Raw genomic sequence first — 18285 nt, forward strand, 5'->3', positions numbered from 1 at the left:
GTAATATTTAGGGTTTATGCAAAGATGCGTGGAGTTTACATAGTGTTTAACGGAGTTGTAAATTAATTTGCTAGGGCAGGATTTGATAAAGAGTTGTCAGGTCGTGCGAAGATGGAACGTGGATGGGTTGGAAGATTAGATAGTGGGATTTCGGTGGCTTTGCAGGACCATGTAGTGCGGACCACCCGGGTGATATGAAATACTTGACATACTAGTGTATAGAGGTCACTGTATGCGCCAGACACTGCTTACCCACACTGTCAAGTATTTTATTTCACCCAGGTACGGGCTACGAAGGATAGTGTAGGTTAGGGCATTGTGTGAGAAGTGCTTAGATGAAGGCATAATAGTGATGTCTTCATATATTCTTATAGCAATTCAATTAGACTTGGCAACTGCAGGTAAGAGTGGTGGGGACGGAGAAGTGTGAATGTAAGGCACGTCTGACTTTGATAGAGAGCGTAAATCCGAGCAATTGAGGGCTGATAGTTAGGCATAGATAGTCTCAGGGCTTGAAATACCCCGTAGGCTGTACGTAAAGTTGAGGCATGGCAAATACAGACGTTGTTAGGGTCCGGGTATTCTTGGTGAGGTGTTGAGTTGTAGACCGACGGTGGGTCGCCCTACTGGACTCTGTGGCAGCATACTTGCCTTTGTAGAATACAGAAGCAATTGCGGATGAAGTCTACCGCGCTGTGTAGATTTCGTTTTTGGCTGATCTTGGATAGACAGTCGTCATAGCGTAACTGCTGGCGTGCGCTACAACATTACAATCCGATGCACTGTGTGTTGCGTCACAAGGACGCGATCGTAAGCATGTGTACAACGGCTTGATAAACTTGAAATTAAGTCCGCTAATCATTGAGTTACCCGTTATGTCATGTTCTGCATTCTTGTACGGCTCAAATGAATGCGATCTCAATGGAGTGGTGATATCTGTATATTCGGGATGATTCGGGTGGGGGTTGCCAAGACTTGCGCATTGTCGAACAAGACCACAAAACAGCATACTTGTGAAGTGGAAATGCCCAGGTAGACTCATGGAAAGAAGGTCGACGATTTTCAGACACCAACTAATCAATTGAAAGTTGGTAGAAGGTAAAGGTACGTCTCTCCGAGCTGGGTACTAACCATGTTGCGCTAGCCGAAGCACGGATCTTTTCGGTGCCTTCCTGCTGAGCTTGAAGAGCTCTTTCCTCAAACAACCACCCTCTCTCCACTCACCACATCGCCCATCACACATCTCACAATGTTGAAGAGGTACGTAATGGGTCCATTGAGTCCAATTGACGATGAATTGAGATGGACTGACGCCTTTTCGATAGTGGGATCCAGCAGGCGCTCCGCGCTTCTATGCGCAGGCCGGCCATCCGCCGCAGCGCATTCCAGCCCCTCAAGAAGAGCTTCGCTCCCGCGCTTTCAACCCGCTTCGCCAGTACCGATGCAGCAAACCATGGCAAGATTCATCAAGTCATTGGAGCCATTGTCGATGTAAACGAACCCGTTCTCTACCCATCGTTGCTATAAAAAACTTTTCCGTTGTTCTATGGAGGAATTTTGACTTGGCCATCTACGACTGTCACCACGAAACGATTGCTAACAGAAGAATTGCAGGTCAAGTTCGACACCGAGCAGCTCCCTGCTATTCTCAATGCCGTCACAACCCAGAACGGTGACCAGAAGTTGATTCTCGAAGTTGCTGTAAGAATGCCAAGAAGTGGATATGTGGAACAGCGTCACTGATACAGCGCAGCAACATTTGGGTGAGAACATCGTCAGATGCATTGCCATGGACGGTAAGCAGGATTCATATGTTCGTACAGCTGAATCAATGCTAATTGAATCCTCAAGGTACCGAGGGTCTCGTTCGAGGTTCCAAGGCCACCGACACTGGTGCCCCCATTAAGATTCCCGTTGGTCACGGTACCCTCGGACGCATCATGAACGTCACCGGTGACCCCATTGACGAGCGTGGTCCCATCAAGGCTACCAAGTACGCGCCCATTCACGCCGACCCTCCTGAGTTCACCGAGCAATCCACCTCCGCCGAGGTCCTCGTCACTGGTATCAAGGTCGTCGACCTGTTGGCTCCCTACGCCCGTGGTGGAAAGATTGGTCTCTTCGGAGGTGCCGGTGTCGGAAAGACTGTGTTCATTCAAGAGTTGATCAACAACATCGCCAAGGCCCACGGTGGTTTCTCCGTCTTCACTGGTGTCGGTGAGCGTACCCGTGAGGGTAACGATCTGTACCATGAGATGCAGGAGACTTCCGTCATTCAGCTTGACGGTGACTCTAAGGTCGCGCTGGTTTTCGGTCAGATGAACGAGCCCCCGGGTGCCCGTGCACGTGTCGCCCTTACAGGTCTTGTAAGATACCAATTCCTTCACCCTATTGTTTCTTGTGCTAATGAATGAATCGAGACGGTGGCAGAATATTTTCGCGATGCTGAAGGCCAGGACGTGTTGCTCTTCATTGACAACATCTTCAGGTAAAATTTCCAATACTCTATTTTTACAACATTCGCTCACAAAATTTTAGGTTTACCCAGGCCGGTTCTGAGGTATCTGCTCTGCTTGGTCGTATTCCTTCTGCCGTCGGTTACCAGCCCACCCTCGCCATTGACATGGGTGTTATGCAGGAACGTATTACCACTACCACCAAGGGATCCATTACCTCCGTCCAGGCCGTCTACGTCCCCGCTGACGATTTGACCGATCCCGCCCCTGCCACCACCTTCGCCCATTTGGACGCCACCACTGTCTTGTCCCGTGGTATCTCCGAGTTGGGTATCTACCCCGCTGTCGACCCTCTTGACTCCAAGTCCCGTATGTTGGACCCCCGTGTCATCGGTGAGGACCACTACAACACAGCCACCCGTGTCCAGCAAATTCTCCAGGAGTACAAGTCGCTCCAGGATATCATTGCCATTCTCGGTATGGACGAGTTGTCGGAAGCCGACAAGCTCACCGTCGAGCGTGCCCGTAAGATCCAGCGTTTCTTGAGCCAGCCTTTCGCTGTCGCCCAGGTCTTCACTGGTATTGAGGGCAAGCTTGTCGACCTCAAGGACACCATCCGATCATTCAAGGCTATCTTGACTGGTGAGGGTGACGACCTTCCCGAGGGTATGTTATTCTCCTATTTGCAACCATAGACATGACACTAACGTTTCTAGGTGCTTTCTACATGGTCGGTGACTTTGAGTCAGCACGCGCCAAGGGAGAGAAGATTCTTGCTGAGCTCGAGAAGTCATAGATGGACTTTTGTGGTGGGTGAAGAGTCGGCCAGTGTGTCTAGGGCAGTTCGCTGGTATTCTCACTTTGTACAAAACATATACCTCGGAAAAACGTGGGATTATGAGCGAGTGCTTTAACGTGCATGGCTTCCTGTAATCTATCTTACATGAAGAGACAGCTTTTTCTTGTTCAACAAATCATGGTCTCTCTGCTTGTGCTGTTTTTGTGGCTAATCACGTTAGTTGGCTGTTTAGAGTACTGTGTTTTCTGTCAGCGATAGTTGTAACATGCGACATCTTGGAAGAGCGTGATAGGATACATAGGCGTTTTGACAGCAGAATAGGGCCGGGAAGTAGGACCCAGGTGGCTACAAAGCCTTGAGCCCGAGTCGTATCCTAACTGAACGTCCCCTGGATACCTCCTGGCTGCTAGTCTCCATTACCTCTCAGCCAACACATTTCTGAACACCAAGCTGTCCCCAGCGTCCTGATCCTCAATAATGAACCTATATTCTGGAAAGACAGAGATGGCAGTAAATGTAGAAGCGATGGCGAATATATTGGCGCGAGATCTTACCGTTACACACCTCGCCGTGCAGCCTCTTTATGGCATAAATTCTACACCGATATCTATCCCTTCTCTTATATTTATAGCATTCATGCGTTAATACTTGCGAGTTGGTTCTTTTTAGTTATTCTCCGTTGTATAAATTTTGTTCACGTACCAGTGCATAGTTCACTCAGTGACCGTTAACGTAGCTAGAAATTATAGGATTCACTGCTCTTATTCTACTTAAAGAGTGTTAGATTTTAATCATAGCCTAGGCGGGTAATGATATTAGAGAAGTATTGTATTACTAATACAATAACAAACTAGGTTCTGTTTCTAAGACTAACCGGAAAAGATAGGGCTTTGGCGAAGATAAAGCTGAACGTAATTTTAGAGGCAACGTCTCTTAAGATGATAAGACAGCTATTAGCGTCTCTCTATCGCGTAACCCACCATCGTTAATGTTATCTTCCTCTTTTATCGCTTCCAAAACAAGTCTCATACAGGACTAGTGTCACTCTTTTACTCCTATTTTCTGCATGCGCCTCGTCTATCCATGCCCTTCTTACTCTTACTAGTGGCGATGCACACGTCCACATACGTCTCCCCAACTAGATCAGGTGGTCCGGGTTCGAATTGACAGTACTCTACGGCTACTAACACACTTACCGCCTCAACTGCTCGTACCGCAGCATTCATTAGCCGATGGGCAATCTGAGAGAGTACCAGACGTAACCCTCAGCTAGTCTTTGCCTTTGCTTGGCTTTAGAATCTTGGATATATGTCTCTTTTCCCCTGAAGACCAGGACCACCATTCACACTTTTATTTTCACGTGCCATGCGGTCCCCTCATCACCTATCATTTCGGATAGAACCCTCTAGAATATTCACACCACTTACGTAGGCCACTTAGTTAACGCAAATTCTGTTGGGTACACATCTCTCTACTACAGACCGCGCGGTACTTCAAGAGACCAGCCCGCAAACATTTTCTAATACACATCTCTTTTTAGGAGAACAGGGCCATCATCGAAGTATTTATCGGTCGCGCAGTCCGTAAAGCGGACTAGCCCGTTGATTTTGAATGCTGGATACACGTCTCTATCCATCGGAATCATTGTATATCACTGCCTGTTGGAGTCTCCAAGCTGTCCACCGATATCCCTACGAATTAGGAAAATAATGTATGTTAGCATTGCAGAATCGCTATTTTAGAGCAAAAGACAAGATCAAAATAAATAGCTACAACCAAACAATAGTGAGAATAAGAGGTTACCATGATGCCGCTGAAACACATGTCTCTTCCTTCGACGGCCAGGACCATTATAGAAACCTTTTGCACCTTACGAACTGCCAAACTCAATCTAAATGCGCCAAATACCCTCTATACCTTATATGTGTTTCTATTCTCTGGATAATCAAGATTATTATGGTAACTTCTACAACCTCCTGCAACATCTGCAACCCCCCAGATCCATTCTTCCTGGACCACACATTCCCTTCACTTCATTGATCCGATCTTGAAAGCTAAAGATAAGCGTTTCGATGCATGATCTGATGAGATTTTGCGGATGCTCGCCGTCTTCATACTCGGAGAGCGGTTTGCTGATGACTTTGTACTCATCACACACTGTAAACACCCTAAACGCTTGCAAATAGAGTTATGTCAATAGAAAAATTTCCAATGTCTTACGTCGCGTATAATATGTGAATATACGCTACGCTCTTTCTTAGTCTTAAGTTGAGGACTATCCAATAGTCTGTAATGAAAGTTATGCACTAACAGTGTGCACGATGCTGTGTCGTGCGTTGAAGAAGGGGTGCATGGAATAAAGACCAAGAAAAGTGATATACTTATATACAGCCTTAGAAAGCACATCTGCTATATAATCACACTTGCCAATTCCACTTCCCATCACGATGACCGAAATCATCAGCACGAAACTGCTGATATCCACCTACCAAAGACTCCACGCCCTTTCCCACTTCAGCAAATAATTCATCATCCATGACAAAGAGACATCAGCTCTCGTACGTGAGAGCATCGTAAGCGCGGCCGCGGTCTATTTAATTTGTCATCAAAGGCCCTATTGATACGAAGAAGTTAAACATGTCTCACTTCACTGTGGCAAAAAGTATCGACGCCTTGGCCTCGGCCGCGGACACCGAGATGTGTCGTCAAGCTCATCAGCCCTATGTATGTTACCTACCGTGCCGAGCCGCCCTCGCGTAGGCGAGATGTTACACAACTTCATGGTAGCGACACATCCTTGCATAACTACCTCTCGCATATAGTTTCATATAGTCAGCGGCTGTGGTATCTTCCACTTCCACGTCTGGCATTAATTCTGTGTCTGGGAATATGTTGTGAAGCCGTAGGGCAGGCGGGTAATATCTGTTACAAATCATGGTGGTCTGCAGGTCAGGGCTTCAGTTGTTGCTACCAAATCGAGGGGTAATTATGACGACCCTATAAGATTTTGGACAGTCTATCCAAAGATCTAGCCATTGATGGTTCAAAAGGTGGCCCCTTGATTTATAAGTATATGCACGAATTGTCGATAACTATGCCGTCACTAGAATTCACATGATGATTGCTGTGTACACTACTAAACACATGCGCATCTTTAGTCATGGCTTCACCAAGTGCAACTCGACATGGTGAGGGTAGAGCGCATGTATTTGAGAGTTGCGTACATCGTACGTGGTGCTTCTTGCACACAAGAACGAAGTGGGGATCGCCAAGTGAACGCTGATAGCCTCGAATCTGTACAATGAGGATAAATATGACAATTGCAGACCGATAGCCGCTCGTGTTGTTTTCGGTCTTCTTGTATGTGACACAGACAGTACCAAACGAAAAAATCACACAAAGAAAACGTGGTATCGGTATTGGTGTAGTGGTTGCTGTGACTCTTCTATTGACTTCTTTACTCGTCGTTGATCTTCTGGTTGGTTGGCACTTCCTTCTCGGACTTGCTCTGGACCAGCATTCCCTTGTAACCGGTGATGGGCTCCGATCCTTGCGCCTGTGACGTGTTAGTGGTGTCATGAGGGGATATATGCTGGAATCGGCGAAAAAGCTACACACCTTCAAGTATTCCTCGGAAGCCTCCTGCCACTCCTTGGTCATGGTGCGAGGTCGAATGGGGCTGGCGAACATGCGCGTGAAAGCGAAGACGGCGAAAGCACCGGCGATGACAGCCGAAGACAGGAGGAAGACGTTGCGGCCCTCATCCGGAGGCGGGGGTCGGCGTGGGCCGTGGGGACCAAAAGCAATGAAGTATGCTATGTTGTGAGGATCATGTCAGCTCATTGCACCATATCGATGATTTCCGACATTTCGCCATAACCTCGCGTTTGCCGCGGGCAGCTCGGCTATCTCGTCAAAACACGAGATACGTCATATGAGCGCTCAAACACCGAAGTGCGCGCAATGGGATTATACGCACCAGCCTTCTTTTCCTGAATAGTCAACTCCTTCCAGTCGGTCTTCATGCGGTCCCTAAGCGTCATCCATAAGTCGGCCTGCTCCTGGGGGGGCATGTCTTCCCATCGCTTCTCGATATTGGCGAGGGTAGGGTTGGAGATGGCATGTGCCTGGCGAGTCTGCTGGACCTGGCAAGCGACCGGGGCGGCTCTGGGGAGAAGTGTGCGTGTCGCGGTCGACGGGATGACGGCAGCCGAGCTCCTCGAAGCGCGGGCAATGGACGAACGCAGCATGGCGGTGGGTGAGTGGAGAGTGTCGGAAAATAGAAAGAAAAGGGAGGAGGTTCCCGTCGAGGGATCTACAGCTGCCAATGGATCGTGGTGGTGATGGAGTCGAAGGTGGGCTAGGGAGCTGCCTTGCAAAATGTGGTTGCGGGAGGAACGCCAAGGTGGTGGAACGACCAAGTTTGTGGCCCAAGCGCCCTAGTTAGGCCAACGGTGAAATCCTCATTGGCTCGGACTTGAGGGCATCGAGAGAGCCTCAAGCCTTATCACTCTGGACTGAAGAGCGATGAATTGAAGACGTCTGTATGCTCTCAGTCGCAAATCCAGATGCGAGGTTGCGCCTGAAAATCTTGTGCAGCGCTCTTTCCGCATTTGACGGCTGGTCCGTTGCTTTGGGAAGGCGTAGCCAGACACATAACCGCCGAGACTTCTGTAGCATGGTACCTAATCGAACATGCCAAAGTTTAAGACATGGCTATTTGAATTACCAACGATGCGGTTGCGTAGACTGGATTGAATGCAGCAAGGTCGAAATTCGTAGAGACTGTGGCTGGAGGGAGCGAGGCAAGACAGATTCTTCACGTGGCACATGTAGCAATGTACATGAATTGATATTGTCAAAGCAAAGAATCATCATGGCCATACTGTACTTCGTATGCTACTTGTACTACCCCCTCATCTCTGGGTACCTACAGCATGTAACTGTAACTCGAAAACCATCGCAAATTCACTCAGGCGCGGGGTAGCGAAACTTGGTAGCTGATGCGGAAGCTAGCCAATCTATAACTAGCAGAGCTTCCCAAGACGCATGGCATTCACAGAATAACAATGCTAGCCAGAGCTTCTCCGCGTCACAGTGAGGTGTGCCGATGCACTAAAAGGCCTCATTTTCATCTGTAAATATCGTATTCCTTTCGACGGAGGCTCCGCCGTTGGAATGCATGCAACTCGTGCGTCCAGATGCCATCAAAAGTGAAGCTTGCTATCGCCCAAATGTTGTCGAGGCACTATCCATGACTAGCATTGATGTGCAGCAGCCATAGCCTCCGTCTGAGCCTTATTTTGGAGAAGCGCTCACAGTTCTCTCTGCGCATCCCGTGATCGGAGCCCACCGAGCTTGTCGGGCCGGCGCCATGCCATCATGGTTCAGACAGCTCCGAGCTCGAGCTCCATTGTTCATGCAAGGTACCTTTAAGTCCCTGTGAACCACGACTAGTCCTTGGTGATCATGTGGCAGAAGGATGACTTTTATAACCTCAGACCGTGCCTAGCTCAGTCCCGGCCGCGGATACGCCACGCCGCATCTCAACCAAGCTCGACTTTGCATGGTGGGGGAATCTCGGTGGTTACACAATACGCTCGCCTCCCCATGAACCGGTGAATGGATTAGATTCCGGTGCGGGCTTTGTTTGATATCATCAAATGACCGAATAAGCTCTGAGGAGTGACTACGGACATCCGTCGCGCACAAATGGTCGTGTTTCTGGCCAATCCTGCTGACAGAGCATACACGTACATGACTTTCGTAAACCTTCCGATAGATGGCTGTTGTCCGTGGCATGCCGCGCCTCGCCTCCATGGTCCACGGTTTGATTAGCAGTAGCCAAGTGTAACAAGATGCAGTCGATATGCGAGGCTGCGAGCCCGACAAGACCACCAACGCACTTGGCGTTTCGTCGAGCATATGTCCCCATATACACGGACGAGGCCTAGGCCAGGGTATTGGTAGAGTACGTCTCTGTCCGGTCTGTCTTTCACGTACGCCGGTGCAATCCGCGGCCTGGCCTCAGACGATAGCGGTATGGGCCCCAGTCTGCAATCAGCCTGCAGATGCTTCGCTTTACCTGGCGAGTAGCAGCCGGCCGGATGCGTGGGAGCACGCAAAGTGTGTAATTGGGTCCAGGCGGGCGCAAGCAGAAAAGAAGCTAAAATCTGTGACGTCCCCGAGTCTCTATTGTACCTATTTAGCTTGCCCCTCTCACCCCACCTCCTGCTCAGACCCAAAAACACTGTGCCCACCAACAAACTCTGTCTCACACCACCAAAGCTAAGCTTATAAACAGTGAGCGCCCCCCTCGTCTCCAATACATTTCTCAATTCTAACTTACCCATCGAACTCAACATGGTTGTCAAGGTTGGTATCAACGGCTTCGGTCGCATTGGCCGTATCGTCTTCCGCAACGCGTACGTACTCTCCAAACGCACCGTTTATCTCTGCATATGAGCCGTCATCGTAGACTGAAGTCCTACATGAGGCCCAAATAACTCACTCTTACTGCAATTCGCACATGACATGCAAGCTAACCGCCTGCAGCGTCGAGCACAACGATGTCGACATCGTCGCCGTGAACGACCCCTTCATCGAGCCCCACTACGCTGTAAGCATCACGACGCGATGGATCTGCAGGATACAGCAGACTAATACACACGCAGGCATACATGCTCAAGTATGACAGCACACACGGCCAGTTCAAGGGCGAGATCAAGGTCGACGGCAACAACCTGACTGTCAACGGCAAGACCATCCGCTTCCACATGGAGAAGGACCCCGCCAACATCCCATGGAGCGAGACTGGTGCCTACTACGTCGTCGAGTCCACTGGTGTCTTCACCACCACCGAGAAGGCCAAGGCTCACTTGAAGGGTGGAGCCAAGAAGGTCGTCATCTCTGCTCCCTCCGCCGACGCCCCCATGTTCGTCATGGGTGTCAACCACGAGACTTACAAGTCGGACATTGAGGTGCTCTCCAATGCCTCGTGCACAACCAACTGCCTGGCTCCTCTTGCCAAGGTTGTACACGACAAGTTCACCATCATCGAGGGTCTCATGACCACCATTCACTCATACACAGCGACCCAGAAGGTTGTCGACGGTCCCTCCGCCAAGGACTGGCGTGGTGGCCGTACCGCTGCTCAGAACATCATTCCCAGCAGCACCGGTGCCGCCAAGGCTGTCGGCAAGGTCATCCCTGAGCTCAACGGCAAGCTCACTGGTATGGCCATGCGTGTCCCCACTGCCAACGTCTCGGTTGTCGACTTGACTGTCCGCATCGAGAAGGCTGCTTCATACGATGAGATCAAGGCGGCCATCAAGGAGGCCTCCGAGGGCAAACTGAACGGTACGCTCCCGCACTAAACCATAACTTGAATACACATTCTGACAGATATAGGTATCCTCGGTTACACCGAAGACGACATTGTTTCCACCGACCTCAACGGCGACAACCGCTCTTCCATCTTCGATGCCAAGGCCGGTATCTCCCTGAACAAGAACTTCGTCAAGCTTGTCTCATGGTACGACAACGAGTGGGGTTACTCCCGCCGTGTCCTTGACCTCTTGGTCTACATTGCCAAGGTTGATGGCAACGCTTAGGAGTCAGGACAGATCCATGCAACGCCCAAACTCTGACCTTTCAATTTCATCACGGATCAACACAAAACCGGGTGTTTTTGGCTGGGCGCGGATACCGCGGGGTTAAAAATAGGACGAAGCTATGAAAGTGTTATGCTAGACAACATGAATGAATAAATAATAATCAGCACAGCCTCTAGTACCACATGAGAAAACATGATGTGACGTTGAAGCTCCCCGCCTTGGTCTGCATAGTAGCGGAGCTGCCCCTGTCGATGCGTTTTCTAGCGTTCATCTATGAGTTAGTTCCCGAGGTAGTTCGCCCCTGAGTTCGCGCGGATATGTTGGGTTCCCATGCAAACGACAAGTACACGGATTCCATTTCCGGGTTTAGTTTCCGGTTGTCAGGTTCCGGAGCTTCCAATCAAGAAGTCCCGCCCCGTGTGTTAGCAATGAGAGTCGCGGGGTAGATCGGGTATTTAGGTTGGATTATCAAGAAATGGGTATCATCGGCGTTGCTGTAGTTTCCAGAACTTCGTGGCTATACCACGGACTCTTGTTCCTTAACCTTGTCACTCGTGTGGAGTTTTAAGGTGCCAGTCGCTTGAGATCTGACTCTTAGGACGCCAATCTGCAGAAGTTGTCTTTTTGCGAGGACGCGATAAGGTTTGATTTCAGTTTAGATATAATATACATATGCAAGTCGCATGATCCTTAAGGAATTATGAATCATGTGCATCATGGCGTTGTTGCGGTCTTTCCCTCTACATCTGTAGACACATCCGGAGATGTCCGCTCTCCTAGATCAGAACTGTGATTTCGAATGACGTGTCCTATGTACCTGCCCAGCCCTATACTATCGTAGAGTGAAATCAATAGGAAAACACCTTTCCTTCAGAACTAGCGACGAGCGAAACTCCGGTAACATTATATATGCCGCTAATTATCTTGGCATTGCTTAGTCATGTGATGACCTTGGCCGCGAATGGAACCTGCATTGCAGCGCTCCACTTATCCCCTACTTTCAAGCCCAACATCACCTAGTTTTGATTCCTGGAGCTGACAACTAGCTTGTGTCTGACCTGTAGTCACTGCAGCTTCGGTTTTGCCTATCTCGACAACGGAAAGTACGTATACATAGCTTAGAGTTGCGATCGGCCTTTGACACATTGCGAGCAAAACCCATTACCGCGCTGCAGGGCCAAACGAACTTTACTTACCGTACTACAGAACGCCACATAGCCAAGTAAGTCCCAACCGATACGTAGATCAAAGGTTCTCAATACCTTTACCCTACGCCGGGCTGCGACACGTGGTCGTGCTGCGACTTGGTTATCTCTCAGTATACATTGTGTCGTCGGCATAGCTAGCTCAATGCGGTAGCAATAACCTTGGTCAGTATTCCCATTCTTATGAATACTGAACGATCGCCTTGTTTCAACACGATCTCTATACCGACAAAGACTGCTGGTCGTTGACATTATTGGTACCTTTTGCCACCGCTCATTGCATCCTGTTAGAACTGTCTGCGTATCGACGAGGCAGGATATGAGAAAGCGCGACCGCGGCATGGTTATGGATTGCGATTTTTCATGTCATCATGCAATACCTAACCAAGGCACCTGATTGTTTCGTTCGATACAATCCCCATCGCTAATACATATACATAGTTGCCGGCCCGCGACTGTAAAACGAGGCGTACTACGCCCGTTTTATTTCAAGTGCAGTAATGGAAGACGAAGACTACACCATGGGAGATGACTCAATCATCGTCTCAACAGAGCCCAACGGTGATCACGCACCGAATACCGTTGTTCCATCGGATATTTTTGGCAATAGCAAAGGACTAATGTTTACCAAACACGAGCAGCTGCCATTTCATAGCCCATCAAAGGCGCCTTCCTTACTGCAACCCAGTGCCCAAAAAAGTAGTCCTGGACCTCATCGAACTACCAAGTCGCCCAGTGCATGGTCCGATAAGATGAGCATGTCGCGGCCAACACCGGTTCGACGCACGAGCCCGCAAGTTCGTATACCTCCAAAGCCAACCTCGTCTGCGCTTGCGTATGCGACATCAAAGACAGGTCTGGTGTATGACCCTCGTATGCGGTTTCACGCAGAACTCCCAGACATGAACATCAATCCCGACGACATCCATCCTGAGGATCCTAGGCGCATCCACTCAATCTTCAAGGAAATCAAAGAAGCTGGTCTTGTCGCATCCAGCACTTCTGAGGAAGATCAACAAGACCATTGCTGGAGGATTGCGACACGATATGCCACAAAGCCCGAGATATTGCTCATACACACCGAAGAGCACTATGATTTTGTGGAATCGTTGCAAGGCAAGTTCACAGATGCTAGCCCTGAAAGCCGCTAATAACTTTTCTAGATATGACTACCGAACAGTTAAAGGAGCAGGCAGAAGGGCTTGACTCGATTTACTTCAATCACTCCACGTTTGAGTGCGCAAAGCTTGCAGCTGGCGGCGCCATTGAAGCCTGCAAAGCGGTAGTACAGGGTCATGTGCGGAACGCAATTGCCATCATCCGTCCCCCGGGGCATCATGCGGAGACCGACTCGCCATCGGGCTTTTGCATATTCAACAATGTTCCAATAGCCACTCGCGTATGCCAGAAAGCTTACCCAGAGACCTGTCGCAAGGTCCTGATTCTCGACTGGGATGTGCATCATGGAAACGGTATCCAGCACGCCTTCTACAACGATCCCAACGTGCTCTATATCTCATTACATGTGTTCAAGGGTGGAAACTTTTACCCAAACTTACCCGATGGGGATCTCAATTACTGCGGCGAAGGCCCAGGAGAAGGGAAGAACGTAAACATTCCATGGGCTGACCACGGCATGGGTGACGCGGAATATCTTTATGCTTTCCAAGAGGTTGTCATGCCTATCGCTACCGAGTTCGATCCAGATCTTGTAATTATATCGGCTGGTTTCGATGCGGCCGAGGGGGACTTGTTAGGCGGATGTTTCGTCACGCCTGCATGCTACGGGCACATGACACATATGCTTATGCGGTTAGCAAAAGGAAAGCTTGTGGTGTGTCTCGAAGGCGGGTATAATCTACGGTCTATCGCACGTTCAGCACTAGCAGTAACCAGAGTACTTATGCTGGAGCCCCCGGATCGCTTACATATTGATCTGCCAGGCCCAAAGGACAGCGCAGTCCATACCGTCGAGAACGTGAAACGAGAACACTCTAGATACTGGAAATCCCTCTACCCGAAACATCTGGACAAGGCGGATCCTGGCTACAAGGACACATGTCGATTGCACGAGATCATCCGGGAGTGGCAGAGTCAACGCTTGGCTTCAGAACACTCCATGGTCCCGCTTCCTCCACTTTATATCAACAAGGCGGGCTTGACGCAAACTTTTTCGCATAACATTATCGCTACGTAAGTTCAAGCGCCTATCATGATCGCAGATGCTCATAATTTGCAGACCCAGGTTCATGGACCGTTATCCTCTCCTCGTAATATTCCATGATCCACCGGGATTCCAGGACTATCCCGATCCCGTGACTGGAAAGAACGAGTTACATAACACCTGGCTCGTAAGTATAAGTACAGTCTCATACTGTGTAATAGCTGACTTTGGACGAAGACTGATGTCACCAAGAGGTACATTGACTGGGCCATAACGAACGACTTTCAAGTAATCGATGTCAACATCCCCAGAATCGTAACAGTCGAAGATGTGAGCCCCTTGACTTCCCTACTATCATAGACTGCTAATCTGGCTAGGCGAACGATGGCTTTGTGAGAGCTGATGATTCTACCGTTCGCGCACGACAAACTCGTGAACTGGCTACGTATTTGTGGGAAAACTACATTGAGTAGGTCACCCCGTTGCGTATAAATCAAGTGTTAACCTTTTTGTAGGCCGAATGAAGCGAGCCAAGTCTTTTTCATGGGAATTGGAGATGCATATCTGGGTCTCGTAGATCTTCTAAGTCATAATGGTAAGTTGTACCGCAGAGCAACATCCTCAGTCTAGAGACAATCGCTAACGTCACAAGAAAACTGCACCGATCCAGGGAGCAGAGTCGAATGCCTGATCGGTTTCGTTGCAGAGACAACTATCCAGTCGATCAAACGAGCGGCGGATGACTTTATTTCGACTTGGTACTATGAGGTGAGCAGGCTCTAACCCGCGGCATTGTCTCAGCTGACAGTCATAGCACTCTATGATCTTTGTAAAGGACAGCCACTTCGTCTGGGATCCAAGCCGCCAACGCAAAGTGCGTAAGAAGCTCGGCAATCTTCGCAAGTCGCCCAAGGATACGCTAGACGAAATGCTCGAAGAGCACTTGGAGGAAGTGCAAACTATGTTATTGCGGAAGAAGAGCGAGTTGGACGAAATGAGTGACCTTTCCAGTCGTACTGACGACGGACCGCAGGCCATGGACACAGAACTCCGAAGTCCGCCTCTTCCAAGCGCATCTCAAACGCCTAAGCGTTTCGAGGCCGGTGGTAGACAAGAGAATGCATCAAGGCTTCTCAAGAGTCCGAAGTTGCCCCCGGTTGGTATGTTTGGCGTCACTCCGAAGAGTCCGGTCAAACGGTGACCTTTCTGAGCCGCTCCTGAAAGGCGGCGCCGTTCGCGAGTCGACGTTTGTTTCCATGGCACGGCGTTTCTGTGCTATCCCGGCACGCGGTCGCATTTCTAGCACACATGTCATCTCTTTTCCTGCATACTATGGCGGCGAGGCTGGGTCGTTTATGTTTTGAATACCAGCATTGGATTGTCTTAGCCTGTAGAAGACAACCGCTTTCTTCAGACCACATGTGCCCCAAGCAAGCCCTTCTGACGCATACTGTGACCCTTTCGCTGAATCCTGGGAGAGATGCCAATCACTATGTAGGCGCTGGCGGGATGCAGAATCTTAGTACACGCCTCCGCACGAGACGGCTTGTATGCTCGTCGCTTGCTGATAAAGATTTTCCGTCGCACCATCCCCGCGCTCGCTTGCAAGCCGTCTAACACGACCTCACGCCACACGCATCGCAAGGCTATCTTGGGCGTAAGAAGAGCATGCTGAGCCAAGCCACGGACGCGCCAAGATGACGTGCCCGCTTCCTTTACTGGGTCTCTAAATAGCACTAGGCTTACCAAAGTTTGGCGCCTCAGCAACCTCAAAGCTCATTCCCTGACGCCAGCTCAGCTCCACTCCACCTTCCTGCTCGCGCGGAGAGACAATCTATTTCGCATTACCGGTACATCTGCGAACAGCCTGTATTGATACCAGGAATGAATCCTGGGAACCATTCTTCTGGTAACTCCAGGCAAGTCGAAAAGCATGGAGAACTAATTTCGCGCCAGCACTGCATCAGGTTGAGGAGAAAAGCTGTCAATATGCATTCACTAGGCTGTGTAGTAGCACTGCAGGTGGCGCCAATATCCATGGATGTCACACGTATCCATCAGCACTAAGGCACTGTCCAGCATATCCAACCCTCCTTCTTATTTCCTAATCATACCTCACTTCCCGCCCCATGTTATTTGTCGGTATTTCCTGTGTACAGTTACTGCGCCTTGACTGTGCCGTAGGATGGTTGCGTCTGCGTTATCAACAATAGCGGTAATGATGATTGGAGAGTGAGGCCAGCAGTGACTACATGTGGTGGTGGATAAGGGAAGGTGGTCTAAACTGCGGCTGTGGGGGCTGAAATTTAGCGTTATGGCTTTTTGCCAACATGCGAAGTGATCTCTTAAGTGGATGTTCAGCTGTCTAGCTTGTTTTCGCCTGTTTCGTTTTCCCAATTGCCAGCCCGTCGTCCTACTGGAATATATTGCTCTTCACCGAGAACCGGGATCGGGAACAGATTGACTTGAACACCGCCAGCCTGACTCTGGCATACAGGCTACTGAAGAGCTTTTTAATATATCTTACACACCTTACTCTAGCGGTCGACGATGAGACGCTCGTGGAACGCGAGGCTGGCAACGATAGTCGTTGCCAGTCAGCTTTTCATCCCAACGACTGTCGCACAAGGGATTGCTACTTCATTAGCCGCTGGTGGCTCATCGGTATTGCCTACCACTATAACTGCTGCGCCGTCAGGCTCAGCATCGACACCAAAGCCTTCATCTGAGCCAAAGGTCCACACAATTACAGCTGGCGCCGGAGGCTTCAAGTTCACACCACAAGAGATCAGTAACGTCTCTGTCGGCGACATCGTTACATGGGAGTTCTTTCCGCCTGACCATTCCGTCGCGAGAGCAGAGTTCGGAGCAGCATGTATGCCCTACGAGGATACTGGAAGGGACAAAGTAGGATTTTGGTCCGGGACACAGTGGGTGAATAACACAAATGAGGTTTGTTTCTCTTCAAATCACCCGGCGTACGCTAACTTTCACCTAGCTTACATATTTCAACGTGACCATCAATTCAACTGAGCCTATATTCTTCTACTGCGCGGCACCAAAATCTTGCACAGACCAGCATATGGTTGGTGTCATCAATCCCAACTCGACACAAACGCTCGCGTCGCAAGTACATGCCGCAGCACAAGCAGACTTTCAAATAGAACCTGGTCAACCAATACCTCCCGAAGCATCGTCAATTCTCTCCAATCCGTTAACGCCAACTAGTACTTCCGCACCTGATAATGGTAGCAGTGGAGGAGGTGGCCACGCACTATCTACAGGCGCCATTGTTGGTATAGCAGTCGGAGGTGCCGCCTTCCTGATTCTTTGCGCCGCGCTCTTCTTCTTCGTCGGCCGCTCCAAGACTCTCAAGGAAACGATCAGACGCCAAGATGCTACGAACAACCCCCATGACCCACATATGAGCCAGCAATACGGCTCAAACTACGGTGACGGTGGACTTGCATCACCTGGATTCCAGCAAGCGGGTTCTGGCTATGCTACGCCGCCGCCAGGACAATATGCTGATCATAGATTCGGCTCTCCGCCACCACCGCAGTATGGACAACATAGTGTGGGGGAGCAATATCCGAGCGGATGGACGAGCCCGGGACCGCACCATGGACATTTGAGCACAATGAGCAGTATGAGTGGAATGAGTCAACAACAGTAAGTATCACCAAGCGACCGCTACGATCATTCTGCATGGGGAGAAGTGATGAGTCTCTGTCAGGTGGAGACTTAAAAACAACGCTTACAATATCTATAGACTTGATCAAATAAAACACGCACAAATGAACACGCAGCCGGTAGTGGCAGAATTAAATAGTCCGCCGATGGGACAACAAGGTTTCTCGGCCGAACTAGAGGCACCCAATCGAGACAAAACGGGGAGGTGAATGGGTTGAGTGTGTTTTGTTTCAGTAAATGGTTTTCGGGAAGATGTGGGATACCTTTTCTGGAGTATTGGGAGGCGTTTCGGCTTACTTTCACTATACACCTTGATACGATGAAGGTCGCCATGTTTCTCTAGGCACCCTGC

General features: G+C 49.7%; 9 protein-coding genes across 9 annotated transcripts; 8 read left to right on the forward strand and 1 right to left on the reverse strand.

Moving 5' to 3' along the window:
- Positions 1 to 1249: 1249 nt before the first annotated feature.
- On the forward strand, positions 1250 to 1743 carry PtrM4_096090 (uncharacterized protein; the record flags this gene model as incomplete). The annotated part of the gene is made up of 3 exons (XM_001934000.2): positions 1250 to 1260; positions 1326 to 1491; positions 1615 to 1743. 3 exons carry the CDS (start codon positions 1250 to 1252, stop codon positions 1741 to 1743), a joined length of 306 nt encoding a protein of 101 aa, XP_001934035.2.
- Positions 1744 to 1940: 197 nt separating this feature from the next.
- Positions 1941 to 2492, forward strand: PtrM4_096100 (uncharacterized protein; the record flags this gene model as incomplete). The annotated part of the gene is made up of 2 exons (XM_066107168.1): positions 1941 to 2366; positions 2421 to 2492. The coding sequence occupies 2 exons, from the start codon at positions 1941 to 1943 to the stop codon at positions 2490 to 2492; spliced, it is 498 nt and encodes a 165-aa protein (XP_065962836.1).
- Positions 2493 to 2623: 131 nt separating this feature from the next.
- PtrM4_096110 (uncharacterized protein) lies at positions 2624 to 3252 on the forward strand (the record flags this gene model as incomplete). The annotated part of the gene is made up of 2 exons (XM_066107169.1): positions 2624 to 3122; positions 3173 to 3252. The coding sequence occupies 2 exons, from the start codon at positions 2624 to 2626 to the stop codon at positions 3250 to 3252; spliced, it is 579 nt and encodes a 192-aa protein (XP_065962837.1).
- A 3460-nt stretch (positions 3253 to 6712) lies between these two features.
- PtrM4_096120 (cytochrome c oxidase polypeptide V, mitochondrial precursor) lies at positions 6713 to 7505 on the reverse strand (the record flags this gene model as incomplete). Its single annotated transcript, XM_001933999.2, has 3 exons — positions 6713 to 6811; positions 6874 to 7070; positions 7235 to 7505. 3 exons carry the CDS (start codon positions 7503 to 7505, stop codon positions 6713 to 6715), a joined length of 567 nt encoding a protein of 188 aa, XP_001934034.1.
- A 2113-nt stretch (positions 7506 to 9618) lies between these two features.
- PtrM4_096130 (uncharacterized protein) lies at positions 9619 to 9720 on the forward strand (the record flags this gene model as incomplete). Its single annotated transcript, XM_066107170.1, has 1 exon — positions 9619 to 9720. The coding sequence occupies one exon, from the start codon at positions 9619 to 9621 to the stop codon at positions 9718 to 9720; it is 102 nt and encodes a 33-aa protein (XP_065962838.1).
- A 215-nt stretch (positions 9721 to 9935) lies between these two features.
- Positions 9936 to 10868, forward strand: PtrM4_096140 (GapA, Glyceraldehyde-3-phosphate dehydrogenase-erythrose-4-phosphate dehydrogenase; the record flags this gene model as incomplete). Its single annotated transcript, XM_001933998.2, has 2 exons — positions 9936 to 10614; positions 10666 to 10868. 2 exons carry the CDS (start codon positions 9936 to 9938, stop codon positions 10866 to 10868), a joined length of 882 nt encoding a protein of 293 aa, XP_001934033.2.
- A 1708-nt stretch (positions 10869 to 12576) lies between these two features.
- On the forward strand, positions 12577 to 14514 carry PtrM4_096150 (AcuC, Deacetylase; the record flags this gene model as incomplete). The annotated part of the gene is made up of 3 exons (XM_066107171.1): positions 12577 to 13176; positions 13257 to 14269; positions 14316 to 14514. 3 exons carry the CDS (start codon positions 12577 to 12579, stop codon positions 14512 to 14514), a joined length of 1812 nt encoding a protein of 603 aa, XP_065962839.1.
- A 269-nt stretch (positions 14515 to 14783) lies between these two features.
- PtrM4_096160 (uncharacterized protein) lies at positions 14784 to 15441 on the forward strand (the record flags this gene model as incomplete). Its single annotated transcript, XM_066107172.1, has 3 exons — positions 14784 to 14835; positions 14893 to 15008; positions 15055 to 15441. 3 exons carry the CDS (start codon positions 14784 to 14786, stop codon positions 15439 to 15441), a joined length of 555 nt encoding a protein of 184 aa, XP_065962840.1.
- A 1349-nt stretch (positions 15442 to 16790) lies between these two features.
- PtrM4_096170 (WWbp domain containing protein) lies at positions 16791 to 18142 on the forward strand (the record flags this gene model as incomplete). Its single annotated transcript, XM_066107173.1, has 3 exons — positions 16791 to 17192; positions 17239 to 17912; positions 18013 to 18142. 3 exons carry the CDS (start codon positions 16791 to 16793, stop codon positions 18140 to 18142), a joined length of 1206 nt encoding a protein of 401 aa, XP_065962841.1.
- Between the last annotated feature and the right edge of the window lie 143 nt (positions 18143 to 18285).

This window comes from Pyrenophora tritici-repentis, chromosome 4 (assembly GCF_003171515.1).
Source record: "Pyrenophora tritici-repentis strain M4 chromosome 4, whole genome shotgun sequence".
NCBI classification, from domain to species: domain Eukaryota; kingdom Fungi; phylum Ascomycota; class Dothideomycetes; order Pleosporales; family Pleosporaceae; genus Pyrenophora; species Pyrenophora tritici-repentis.